Source organism: Macrotis lagotis, chromosome 8, assembly GCF_037893015.1.
Source record: "Macrotis lagotis isolate mMagLag1 chromosome 8, bilby.v1.9.chrom.fasta, whole genome shotgun sequence".
Taxonomy (NCBI): domain Eukaryota; kingdom Metazoa; phylum Chordata; class Mammalia; order Peramelemorphia; family Peramelidae; genus Macrotis; species Macrotis lagotis.
The window spans coordinates 60,390,524-60,404,161 of NC_133665.1; the positions used below are offsets into that span (position 1 = coordinate 60,390,524).

Sequence of the window (13,638 nt, forward strand, 5' to 3'; positions counted from 1 at the left end):
TTACCTTCAATTTAGGGAAAAAAAAAAGTTATCTTATTATGCAATTTTGCTATCTCTTATACTTTATTTTTCTTCCATAAAGATATGATTTCTCTCTCATCACATTTAACTTAGATCAATGCATACCATGGAAACAAAGTAAAGACTAACAGACTACATTCTGTGGGGGTAGGGGGAGGGAAGCAAAATAAGGGGGAAAACTGTAAAATTCAAAATAAAATCTTTCTTCAAAAAAAAGAAAAAAAAAGAATGGATAAAGTGCTTGCTTCCTATCCCAGGAGAAAAACACTTGAGACCCAGAAGTACTAAAATATCACCTGAAAGAAGACACTTTTTAGATTTTCATTTTTTAATCTCCTCTTCCAGTTTTGAAGCTTTGTTTGAAGAGCTAGAAGATAGACAAAAGGAGCTGGGCATCTCTAGCTTTGGGGTTTCTGTCACCACTATGGAAGAAGTCTTTCTTAGGTGAGTAAAGGGGTTATCCTAGGTGAAGGGTGTGGTGGTCATGTAAATACAACCACATAAGGATATTAGTTGAGTGGGAATAGAAATTTAGACGACCAAGAGGAAAATATAAAGAGAGTAGAGAAGAGGACTGAGGACAGAAGATTGGACACCATTCACTTCAGGAACAAAAAGAAGATCCGATCAAAGAGATAGAGAGGGAGCTGTTAGAGAATGAAGGCAAAAAAACCAGGTAGAACATACTGCATCATTTCCAGGAGAATGTTCCAAAGATATTAAGCTCAAGTTTTAAAATTAATATGAATCTTGCTGTATATCCCTGGATTTCTTAACTTGTTTTTGGTACTAAAAAATCCTGGATTTCTCACTTCCCTTCCAGACTAATTGATAATGTTATTTTCTACAGAAATATTTGTTTCTTTTTAGTTTTAAGGAATATTAGACAGTTTTGCTACTTCAAGAGTTTGGGAAATGACTCATTCATTCCAAAAATATTTAATAAAACAAGATTATTATTAGTTATTAGATTGTCCTAGTAACCATCCAATTTTCCCCCCACTTTAATGAGAGTGCTAAGTATTCTTTTCATTTGATAGTTTTTGTATTGCCTTGGATAACATTCTCCAAATTAAAATAAAATTTAGCTACAAAATATAGGAAAATGCATGTATCTGTATGCCAACCTATTGAAAAAAACTTAAGTATGGAAGTTAATAAAGCCAAGTAGCATTCTTCTCAGCAAAGACTATTTGTCCTGATAAGGAATGGAGAGTTCCTTCTCTAAAAATTGATACATCTTTTTTCCCCCACATCATTTGCACCTACCTCTTTAGGCCTATAATGTATATCACTGTGAACTAATCTTTAGATGTTTTTATTATTAGTCCACATTAGCCCAATTCTGAAATTATGGACCCAGTCGTGTGTGTGTGTGTGTGTGTGTGTGCGTGCTTTTCCTAATTAGAGTCATGTTCTCAGAGGTGTACTGAAAATCAACTTGATAAGAACCCAATAAGAAATGGACAGACAAGGGGTGGCTAGGTGGCGCAGTGGATAGAGCACTGGCCCTGGAGTCAGGAGTACCTGAGTTCAAATCTGAATTCAGAAACTTAATAATTACCCAGCTGTGTGGCCTTGGGCAAGCCACTTAACCCCCATTGCCTTGCAAAAAAAAAAAGTTTAAAAAGAGAGAGATGGATAGAGGCAGAGAGGTAGACACCTCCCTGTGCAAATATAATGAAATTTATTCCGTATGGTTTCTTGATTTAGGGTTATCAAACAGGTCGATTCCAATCTGGATCTCCAAGCCATCAAACTCCCTTCTTTAGTAGACCAACACAATCTCAAATCAAAGAAGAAAATAGATCTCACTGACTTCAAGAAGACTGAGGATACTGAGAACGAGAACAATTCGCACTTAGAAGTATCAAAGGTTTGGGAATTGCTTGCATTTATTTATCGTTTCATGCTTACAAATAGTTTTAAGTCCATTTTTTTATTTGATCTTCAAACATTCATAAGAGCTAAACAGATTCAACAAGGAAAAGATGTCATATAGTCTGCTTACTTGGTTTGTGCTTTTGTAGTTGTTTCTAGATTTCTTTATCTATAAAATGTGTATAGTATGATAATGCTGGCATTTTGTAAATTCAAAAGTGCTGTATTCAGTGTCAATGAGCTATTAGTATTGTCATAGCAAAGATCATGTTGATACTCTAACCAGGCAGAGGAGAAGGCTGAAAGCATTAGAAATAGTAGGGAAAAAAAAGTGTCAATGCTCATTGTACTTTCTCAAGAAGAGCTGGCATTTCTATGGAACTTTTGTATAGTACCTCATTTTATCTTCACAATAACCCTATGAGAAATATGTATAGATATTTTTATTCCCATTTTATATTTTGAAGAAGAGAAAGCTCAGAGAGGTTGGATGGACTGACTGTAATCACACAGTGAATAAAAAATAGAACCAGGACTCAGACCCTGTGACCCCAGATTTTATGCTCTTTCTACTATCTATGGAGGTGAAACTTAGGGCTTACTAAGCATTTAGAAATACTGATTCGTGAGAGACAGCAATCAGAATGTTCTTTGTATTTTGGAATATCTGGAAAGATTGAGATGCATTTTAAAAAGATTAAGCCAATTTGTGAGCAGTGGAGACAGAGAGAGTGTGTAAGAGTCATAAATCTCTTATCTTTTTAGAGATTATTTTTCTAATGAGATGATCTCAGCTGATAAGTTCAGTCTATTTGCTTTTCTTGAGACAGAGGTTGAACAGTTCCTGTTCAGGAATGAAGTAGGAGAAATGGTTGGTAAATGGGCTATAGATCTAATGAAAGCAGGCCACATCTTTTGTCTTTCTTTGCATCCCCAACACACTATCTGCTACATAGTGCTATTTAACAAAGTTTATTTAATAACTGATTGAAAAGTTGTATTATTATGAATAAGTCATAGCCTCTGGACCTCAATTTTTTCATCTATAAAATGGGAATAATGATAGCTACCCTATCTATCCTACAGAAAAATTGAGCTAAGATGTGTAAAGTGCTTTAGAAACTTTTTTTGGTGAACTTTTAAAGCACTGTATAAATTAGGAATTATCATTTTATGAAATACCTTGTGCCAGGATGCTTATGTTGTGACATTTATCTTTACTTTTGGTCAAAGTTATCCCTTAAATATCTTGTGTTATCTTTCTACTACTAAGCAACTATTGAGCCATACATTGCAAATGATTTGGAGTTGCTTTACCTACCTGTATCTGTAACCATTATAATTCCTAGTTTCTCCTCTGTCTTGTAGTTCAAGCTTCATTGCCAGCAATTCTACGCCATATTTATTAAGAAGGTTTTATTCAGTTGGCGCAACTGGAAGATGACATTAGCACAGGCAATTATTCCTCTGTTCTGTGTTATATTCATTATTGAGTGCTTTAAAATCAATTTAGGAGGAACAGAAATCCCCTCCTTAATTCTGAGATTGAACCAGTATGGTCATACAACTGTGCCTTTCTTCATCTCAAAGTCTTCTAGTTTGCATCCCAAACTCTCAGATCACATTTCAAACACCATTCAAGATGAGGGACACGTGCCACTGGAAGTTAGAGGTAAGGATTACATGTAAAGGTATTGCTAGTATGTGAATATTTATGGTATCACAGGTTTTTTTAAATTAATTTTTATTAAAGATATTATTTGAGTTTTACAATTTTCTCCCCAATCTTCCTTCCCTCACCCCACCCCTCCACGGAAAGCAATCTGTCAGTCTTTACATTGTTTCCATGTTGTACCTTGATCCAAATTGGGTGTGATGAGAGAGAAATCATATCCTTAGAGAAGAGACAAGAAGTCTAAGAGGTAACAAGATCAGACAATAAGATATCTGTCTTTTTCTAAATTGAAGGGAATAGTCCTTGAACTTTGTTCAAACTCCACAGCTCCTTATCTGGATACAGATGGCACTCTCCTTTGCAGACAGCCCAAAATTGTTTCCGATTGTTGCACTGATGGAATGAGTGAGTCCTTCAAGGCTGATCATCACTCCCATGTTGCTGTTAGGATGTACAGTGTTTTTCTGGTTCTGCTCATCTCATTCAGCATCAGTTCATGCAAATCCCTCCAGGCTTCCCTGAAATCCTGTCCCTCCTTGTTTCTAATAGAACAATAGTGTTCCATGACATACATAGACCACAGCGTGCTAAGCCATTCCCCAATTGAAGGGCATTTACTTGATTTCCAATTCTTTGCCACCACAAACAGGGCTGCTATAAATATTTTTGTACAAGTAATGTTTTTACCCTTTTTCATCATCTCTTCAGGATATAGACCCGGTAAGTGGTATTGCTGGGTCAAAGGGTATGCATATTTTTGTTGCCCTTTGGGCATAGTTCCAAAAAGCTCTCCAGAAGGGTTGGATGAGTTCAAAGCTCCACCAAAAATGTAATAGTGTCCCAGATTTACCATAACCCTTCCAACAATGATCATTAACCTTTCTGGTCATATTGGCCAATCTGAGAGGTGTGAAGTGTTACCTCAGAGAAGCTTTAATTTGCATTTCTCTAATAATTAATGATTTAGAGCATTTTTTGATATGGTTATGAATTGCTTTGATCTCCTCATCTGTAAATTGCCTTTGCATATCCTTTGACCATTTGTCAATTGGGGAATGGCTTTTTGCTTTAAAAATATGACTCAGTTCTCTGTATATTTTAGAAATGAGTCCTTTGTCAGAATCGTTACTTGTAAAGATTGTTTCCCAATTTACTACATTTCTTTTGATCTTGGTTACAGTGGTTTTATCTGTGCAAAAGCTTTTTAATTTAATGTAATCGAAATCATCTAACTGATTTTTGGTGATGTTCTCCAACTCTTCCTTAGTCATAAACTGCTCCGTTTTCCATAGATCTGACAGGTAAACTAGTCCTTGATCTTCTAATTTGCTTATAGTATTGTTTTTGATGTCTAAGTCCTGTAACCATTTGGATCTTATCTTGGTAAAGGGTGTTAGGTGTTGGTCTAATCTAAGTTTCTTCCATACTAACTTCCAATTATCCCAGCATTTTTTATCAAAGAGGGAGTTTTATCCCAATGGCTGGACTCTTTGGGTTTATCAAACAGCAGATTAGTCTATTCCACTAGTCCCCCACTCTATTTCTTAGCCAATACCAACCAGTTTTGATGACTGATGCTTTATAATATAATTTTAGATCAGGTAGGGCTAAGCCTCCTTCTTCTGCACTTTTTTTTTTCATTAAGCTCCTGGCAATTCTTGACTTTTTATTTCTCCATATGAATTTACTTACAATTTTTTCTAATCATTAAAGTAATTTTTTGGAATTTTGACTGGTAGGGCACTAAACAGATAGTTTAGTTTTGGTAGATTTGTCATCTTTATTATATTAGCTCTACCTATCCATGAGCAGTTGATATTTGCCCAGTTATTTAAATCTGATTTCATTTGTGTGAGAAGTGTTTTATAATTATTTTCAAAAAGATTCTGAGTCTGTTTTGGCAAATAGACTCCCAAGTATTTTATATTGTCTGAGTTTACTTTGAATGGGATTTCTCTTTCTAGCTCTTCCTGCTGTATCTTGCTAGACATATATAGAAAAGTTGAGGATTTATGAGGGTTTATTTTATAACCTGCAACTTTGCTAAAATTGCTAAATGTTTCCAGTAGTTTTTTGGATGATTTCTTGGGATTTTCTAGGTAGACCATCATGTCATATGCAAAGAGTGAGAGTTTTGTCTCTTCCTTCCCAATTCCAATTCCTTCAATTTCTTTTTCTTCTCTAATTGCTAAAGCTAACATTTCTAATACAATATTGAATAGTAGGGGTGATAATGGGCACCCTTGTTTCACCCCTGATCTTATTGAGAATGCCTCTAGCCTCTCCCCATTGAATATAATGCTTGTTGATGGTTTCAAATTAAGGAACAGTCCATTTATTCCTATGCTCTCTAGTGTTTTTAGTAGGAATAGGTGCTATAGTTTGTCAAAAGCTTTTTCAGAAGCTATTGACATAATCATATGATTTCTGATAAGTTTATTATTGATATAATTAATTATACTGACAGTTTTCCTAATATTAAACCAACCCTGCATTCCTGGAATAAATCCTACTTGATCATAATGTATTATCCTAGTGATAACTTGTTGTAATCATTTTGCTAAGATTTTATTTAAGATTTTTGCATCTATATTCATCAGGGAAATAGGTCTATAATTTTCTTTCTCTGTTTTAACTCTTCCTGGTTTAGGTAACAGCACCATATTGGTTTCATAGAAAGAGTTAGGCAGAGTTCCATCTTTCCCTAGTTTTCCAAAGAGTTTATATAGAATTGGAACCAATTGTTCCTTAAATGTTTGATAAAATTCACTTGTGAATCCATCAGGCCCTGTAGATTTTTTTTTAGGGAGTTCAATGATTGCTTGTTGAATTTCTTTTTCTAAGATAGGGTTGTTTAGGTATTTAATCTCTTCTTCATTTAACCTGGGCAACTTATATTTTTGTAAATATTCATCCATTTCATTTAGATTATTAAATTTATTGGCATAGAGCTGGGCAAAATAATTTCAAATTATTACTTTAATTTCCTCCTCATTGGTGGTGAGTTCACCTTTTTCATTTATGATACTAGCAATTTGGTTTTCTTCTTTCTTTTTTTAATCAAATTGACCACAGGTTTATCAATTTCATTGGTTTTTTTCATAATACCAACTTTTGGTTACATTTATTAATTCAATAGTTTTTTTGCTTTCGATTTTATTGATTTCTCCTTTAATTTTTAGAGTTTCTAATTTGGTATTTAATTGGGGATTTTTGATTTGTTCTTTCTCTAATTTTTTTAGTTGCATATTTAGTTCATTGGTTTCCCCTTTCTCCAATTTATTCATGTAAGCATTTAAAGCTATAATATATCCCCTGAGAGTTGCTTTGAATGAATCCCATAAGTTTTGGTATGTTGTTTCATTATTATCATTATCTACAATAAAATGGTTAATTCTTTCTATAATTTGTTTTTTGGTTCACTCATCTTTTAAAATGAGGTTATTCAGTTTCCAATTTGTTCTGAGTCTATTTCTCCTTGGCCCAATATTGCATATGACTTTTATTGCATTGTGATCTGAGAAAGATGTATTCACTATTTCTGCCTTTCTGCAGTTGATCATTAGGTTTTTATGTCCTAGTACATGGTCAATTTTTGTATAAGTTCCATGTACTGCAGAGAAAAAGGTATATTACTTTCTATCCCCATTCAGTTTCCTCCATAAGTCTACCATATCTAATTTTTCTAACAGTCGATTTACCTCCTTAACTTCTTTCTTGTTTATTTTATGATTCGATTTATGTAGATCAGAGAGCTGGAAGTTGAGGTCTCCCACTAGCAGAATTTTGCTGTCTATGTCTTCCTGTAGTTCTTTCAGCTTCTCCTCTAAGAATTTGGGTGCTGTCCCACTGGGTGCATATTTATATTCAGTATTGAAATGACTTTATTGTCTATGGTACCTTTTAGGCTATCTATTTTTGCTGCTGCTTTGTCTGAGATAAGGATTGCTACTCCTGCTATTTTTTACTTCAGCTGAAGCAAAATATATTTTGCTCCAACCTTTTACCTTTACTCTATATGTATCTCTCTGCTTCAAATTAGTTTCTTGTAAGCAGCATATTGTAGGATTCTGGTTTTTAATCCACTCTATTTGCTTATGTTTTAAGGGAGAGTTCATCCCATTCACATTCAAAGTTATGATTACTAATTCTTTATTGCCCTCCGTGCTATCTTCCCTCTGTATTTCCCCCTTCCCCCCCTTTATCCATATTCCTGAGTATTTTGTTTCTGAATACCACCTCCTTCAGTGTGTTTGCCCTCCTATATCACACCCTCCCCTTTCTTTCCCCTTTCCCTTTTCCCTTCCCTTCCTTTTGTTATTTCCCCTTTTTTCCCCTACACTCCCCTTCCCTTTCTCTATCCACCTCCCCTTTTCCCCTTTTAATACTTGAAAGGTTAGATGTTTCATAAATTAACTGAGTATGTGTAGGTTGACTTTAAGCCAAGTCTGATGAGAAGAAGATTCAGGTGTTTCTCATCTGTTCCCTTCTTCCCCTCTACTACCATAGGGTTTTTGTACCTCTTAGTATAATGAGATTTACCCCATTCAATCCCCTCCCTCCTCCAGTCTCTTTCCTGTCCCCCTTTTTAAGGAGGTAGTGTTTTTTAGATCATTCTATCTAAGCCATAGAAAATTTTGAGTGTCTGTCCCTTCTAGTTCAGTATATTCTATCGAATAGAGTCAAAATTCCTGAGAGTTATTAGAGTCTTTCTCCCAAGTGGTGTTGAAGCCAGTTACATATCTTTAGATAGCAGTCTCATGGATAGGTCATGAATGTCCTTCATTTCTGGCTAGGTATATTCTCTCTATTAGAGTTACAATTCTCAAGATTTATGAGAATCTTTTTTCCCCCATGCTGGGATATAGCCAGTTTCAACTTACTGGATAGCAGTTTTTTTTTCCTTTTACTGCCCCCCCACTTTTTTTTAACCTTTTCATGTGTCTCTTGAACCTCCTGTTTGATGTCCAAATTTTCTGTTTAGCTCTGGTCTTTTCATCAGGAATTTTTGGAATTCTTCCATTTTGTTAAATGTCCATCTTTTCCCCTGGAAGAGAAGGCTCAGCTTTGTGGGGAAAGTAGATTCTTGGCTGTATTCCAAGCTCCCTTGCTCTTCGAAATATCTCGTTCCAGGCCCTTCGATCCCTTAATGTTGATACAGCCAGGTCCTGAGTGATCCTTACTGTGGCTCATTGATATTTAAATTGTTTCTTTCTGGCTACTTGCAGGATTTTCTTTTATTCGATAGCTCTGGAATCTGGCCACAACATTCCTTGGTGTTTTCATTTTGGGATCTTTTTCTGGTGGAGATTGATGTACTCTTTCAGTAACTACTTTGCCCTCCAATTCCATGATATCAGGGCAGTTTCCATCACTAGATCCTATAATATTAAGTCCAGGCTTTTTTTCTCTTCAATGTTTTCGGGAAGTCCTATAATTTTCAGGTTGCCCCTCCTCAATGTATTCTCAAGGTCAGTGGTTTTGTTGATGAGGTATTTTACATTTTCTTCTATTTTTTTTCTATTTTTTGATTTTGTTTAACTCGCTCTTGCTGTCTCATGGAGTCATTAGTTTCTGTAGACTCCATTCTTTTTTGAGGGGAGGAGTTTTCTTCATTAACCTTTTGCAACTCCTTTTCCAATTGGTTAATTCTACTTTTGAAAGAGCTTTCCATTTGGCCAATTGAGGTTTTGAGAGAATTATTTTCTTTTTGCATTTGCCCATTTGAGGATCTGAGAGAATTATTCTCATTTTTGTAATTGTCCAATTGATGATCTGAGAGATTTATTCTCCTTTTGTATTTGTCCAATTGTACTTTCTAAGGTTTTGTTTTCTTGTTGCAAGGTATTGTCTGTCCCAAATTTTCCAGTTGATTTTTAAGCTCCTTCCTTATTTCTTCAAGGAAGTCCTTCTGTGCTGAAGACCATATCATATTCTCCTCAGAGGTCCCAGGTCTTTCTGAGTTAGGGTCTTTCCCTTCCAAGAATTTTTCTATGGATCCACCTTTCTGCTGACCCTTCTTCATTTTGCTATGACCTTGAGTTGGGGAGGGGCTGGTTCACAGGGTCTTGGGAACACTAAAGGCTTTACTCACTGAGTGCAATTTCTCTGGCTGGCCAGTAGGAGGTGTTTGTTGCTTTCTCTGGAGTGTCTGTGACCTTGATTGAGGCCTTCTCCCTTTGCTTGAAGGGAGGAGTTGGAGCTATTAAATTCTTTTGCCTTCAATCAATGGTGGGCTTTACCCTGGCCTGAGGTCATTCCTCAGTTGGGCTGGTTCTTCTGCTCACACACCTGGACCTGAGGCAGAAGTAGTTTGCATTCGTTTGCTCTGGGAAGAGGTCTGGGCTGTAATGGGACTGTGTTCCTCAGACCAGAGGAGCCCAGGGATGGTGTCCCCAGCTCTCCTGCTCCGGAACTCTCCCCCCAGCCCTGTCCAAAAGCTCCTGGGGACAGCACCAACACCAGTGCCTCTACTCCCTAGTTGACTCAAGCCCCTGCCCTCTAGCCCCATGCTGGTCCAGCAGGTCCAGCTCTCCAACCCTCAGACTCCCGGCTCCAATTCAGCTGTTAATCTGGTTGATCCAGAGCTTATCCTCCCTCTGAGCCCAGACTCACCCACCTGAATTTGTCCAGTGCTGCTGGGGGAGACAAAACCTGAGGTAGATGTTCTTTCTCCTGGCTTTTCTTTCTGGGTTTTGTGGGTCAGATTTCTTTTAAGAGGTTTGTTTCATGTGATAGATGGGGAAAGATCAGGAGACTTTAGAACTGTGCCTGTCTTCTCTCCACCATCTTGTCTGGTAGTCTCAGTATCAAAGGTTTTTGAGCTATAAGGGCCCTTTGAGATCAATAATTCTCTCATTTAGCAAATGAGAAGACTATGGCTTGGACAAGTAAAGGGACTTGTCCATGGTCATGCTAGGATTGATTCCATTTTAGAACTGGCTTTAACATCAGGGTTTCCTGGCTCCAGATCCAGTGCTCCTTCCACTTCATCACATTGCTGCCTGGACCATTTTCAAGGAATTATTGATGCTGGATAAGTCACTTGTATTTTCAGTGGCTCCAAGCAATTTTCTACGACTTGACTAATTTCCAAGACACTCTACTAAACAGATGTCAATCTGTTTCCCATACAATCAAGTTTCCCATGTACCTGAAATCACATGTCTTTTGAACCAAAATTTTAAAAAATTAGAATAACATAGCTGTTATACATATACAGTCAGACACAGAAACATGAGACACTTAAAGAGGGAAGGTAAGATTTATCATAGCTGCTATATGAGCAGAATAGTGAATTGAGGAGGGAAGTATAAAAATTTTGCTTTGTGCAATGGGAGCCCAATTGGGATTATGTAATATAACTTCATAGTGGGCTGTCATTAAACAGTCAATACTGTTTCATGAGTTTCTGCAGTTCTGTTCATCATTATAGGAAAAAGGAAGAAAGTACAAGAATAGTGTATGACAAGACATGATTAGTGATAGCACAAGGAAAGAGAGACTTCTTGGTTTTCATAATTTCTTTTTTTTTCAACAATTCAAAAACTTTTATTAAGTGCCTATAATGTTCCAGGTCCTGGGCTAGGTACTCTGTATACAAAGACAAAAAACCAAACAGTCCCTGCCCTCAAGGAGCTTATATTCTATTGGGGAGATACAACATGTACAGGATAAATAAATACAAAATAATTTCAGGAGGCAGAGGGAATAGAATTTCTATTTTTAAAAATGTAATTGGAGCTTCTGCTTCACTTTTCTATTATTTCACTGTTGTTGTTGTTGTTGTTGTTGTTACCTAGATTCATTCCATCATTGTTCTATATTCTCCTTTGTTAATGAATGGGTTTGCAGATTAAGATTTTTTCCCATAAGAATTGCTTTGGCTGCATTCTACATGTTTTGGCATATTTGTCTCATTGTTATCATTTTCTTTGATAGTATCCTTTTAAGGTGCATTCTTTATATATTGTTTAGTATTAAAAGTGCTCATAAATTCATTCCTAAGATAAATAGTAATTGGGGGAGGAGGATCTCATGAATTTTATCTTAAAAGTGTAAGGGGAAGGAGACCTTCTTTATCATATCTATAAAATCTTTATGAAAGTAATTGATTTATACAGTGAGGGTATACTCAATGAAAATCTGAGAAAGAAATAAGCAGGATTTTTTTAACATTCATTTTAAGATATTGAGTTCTAAATTCTCTCCCTCCTTTCATCCTCTCTCTCATCCATTGAGAAGGCAAGGAATTGTTACCTATTATTCATACACATGAAGTTATGCAAGATATATTTCCACATTAGCCATGTTAGAGGGAAAAATAAAATGAAAAAGTATGCTTCAATTTTCATCACTTCTTTGGATAGCATTTTTCATCATGAGTCCTTTGGCATTGTTATGGATCATTGTCTTGATCAGAGTAGCAAAGTATTTTTCATTTAATCTTCATGACAATATTGCTGTTACTGTGTACAACATTCTGTGCACATCACTCTATATCAATTCATATAGGTCTTCTAGGTTTTACTGAATCCATTTTTTTCTTATTATATCTTAAATCACAATACTCCCCAACTGATGGGCATTTATTTTGGGACAGTCCTCTGGTATAAGGGAGTCCCTTCTGGGATGGCATGGGGCTCCCTCTGTTGACTTTGCTTTTTATGACTAGATGCACAGTGCATTGTTCCCCAAGTGTAGGTGAAGTTTGACTGGAATGCTCTTGATATTCCTCCATTTTGGCTCTACTTCCAGACAGGTTTTTGAAGGTAATTTTCTGCTATGAACATTATTATTATAATTTCTCAATTAACTGAGAGTTATAGAAAATATAAAACCCTAGTGCTTGTCAGGTTTTAGAAAACCTTTGGGAAAAAAAATCAATCCTGGCATGGTGGGACATGCCTATAATCCCAACTTCCAGGAAGTCTGAAGATAGTGGATCTCTTTAGCTCATGGGTTCTGAGCTAGCGTTGGTTATGCTTGTTGGATGCCTACATTAAGTTGGTCATGAATATGGTATAAGCTTCCAAAATCTGAGAGGTCAAGTAGAGCTGGGGAAGGAGATCGGGTTGCCTAAGAATGAACCCACCCAAACTGAAAACAAAATGAGCCAGAACTCCTGCACTGGTCACTGAGTAATGGAACCATACCCATGAGTAGTCTTGGACTTCTAGCCTAGGCAAGAAGTGGAGAACTGGTATTTAAAACACACACACACAAAGCCAGCAAAACTTTACAGTACCCAAATAGAGAGGGAGGTTGAGAGAAAATATCTGAAAGGTACACAGGGTAAATAACCATTTATTGTTAAAATGATTATTTTTTTCTTTCTTAAAATAAAAATAACATATGGGAAATAGAGAAGAAAGGTTATACAACCAAAAATAAGCAATTAGATATAAACACAGACTTTATCTACTTTGCAAATTAAGATTTGAGTGACTGTAAGTATAGTGTACTATCTAAAATTCTTTCATATATCTGTAGGTTATCATGCCATTGGTTACTGATAGATAATGTAGGTAACTGATCTGTGCACTATACTAATTCACATGCTTTTTTGTCTATTGTTTGTGATTTTAAGGATGGAGGAATGAACACTAGAGTGAGAATCAGGAAAATATTATTCTGAATCTGCCTCTAATTTGTTGTATGATCTGGAGCAAACACTTTTCCTGACTAAACCTCAGTTTCCTCCTCTTATAATATATGATAGGATTAGGCTATGTCATCTTTAAGGCTCCTTCCAAATCTAGCATTCATAATCATAAGTAAGGCAGAGTGACTGGGGTCCTACCTCAGAGTGCTACCATCCTTTCCCTTTATAGTGGTCTTATTCCTGATATTCCTGCATCTTGTAGTTTGCCCATTGCCCATTGCCCATAGCTCCAGGGCCAACATTCTCATTATTCATTAACTGTGGTCTCCCTGCTCTCTTTCTCTTTGCCACTGTGACAATTCAGCCACTGCCCTGCCTAATACCACTTGCATCCCCTCAACTGCTTTCTGTGTTTGGGAATTAGTCAGTCATCTGCTCCCCTATATCTATGGGCCAA

The 13,638-nt window shown here is 36.3% G+C and overlaps 1 protein-coding gene across 4 annotated transcripts in view; it reads left to right on the forward strand.

Moving 5' to 3' along the window:
* The window catches only part of LOC141495671 (phospholipid-transporting ATPase ABCA3-like), a 249,062-nt gene that overhangs the window by 178,122 nt on the left and 57,302 nt on the right, over positions 1–13,638 (forward strand). For all 4 annotated transcript variants that reach the window (XM_074197271.1, XM_074197272.1, XM_074197273.1 and 1 more), the window contains exons 13-15: positions 367–465; positions 1,735–1,897; positions 3,271–3,574. In XM_074197271.1, the coding sequence (XP_074053372.1) occupies positions 367–465; positions 1,735–1,897; positions 3,271–3,574 (566 nt within the window). The remainder of the gene's footprint in view (positions 1–366; positions 466–1,734; positions 1,898–3,270; positions 3,575–13,638) is intronic.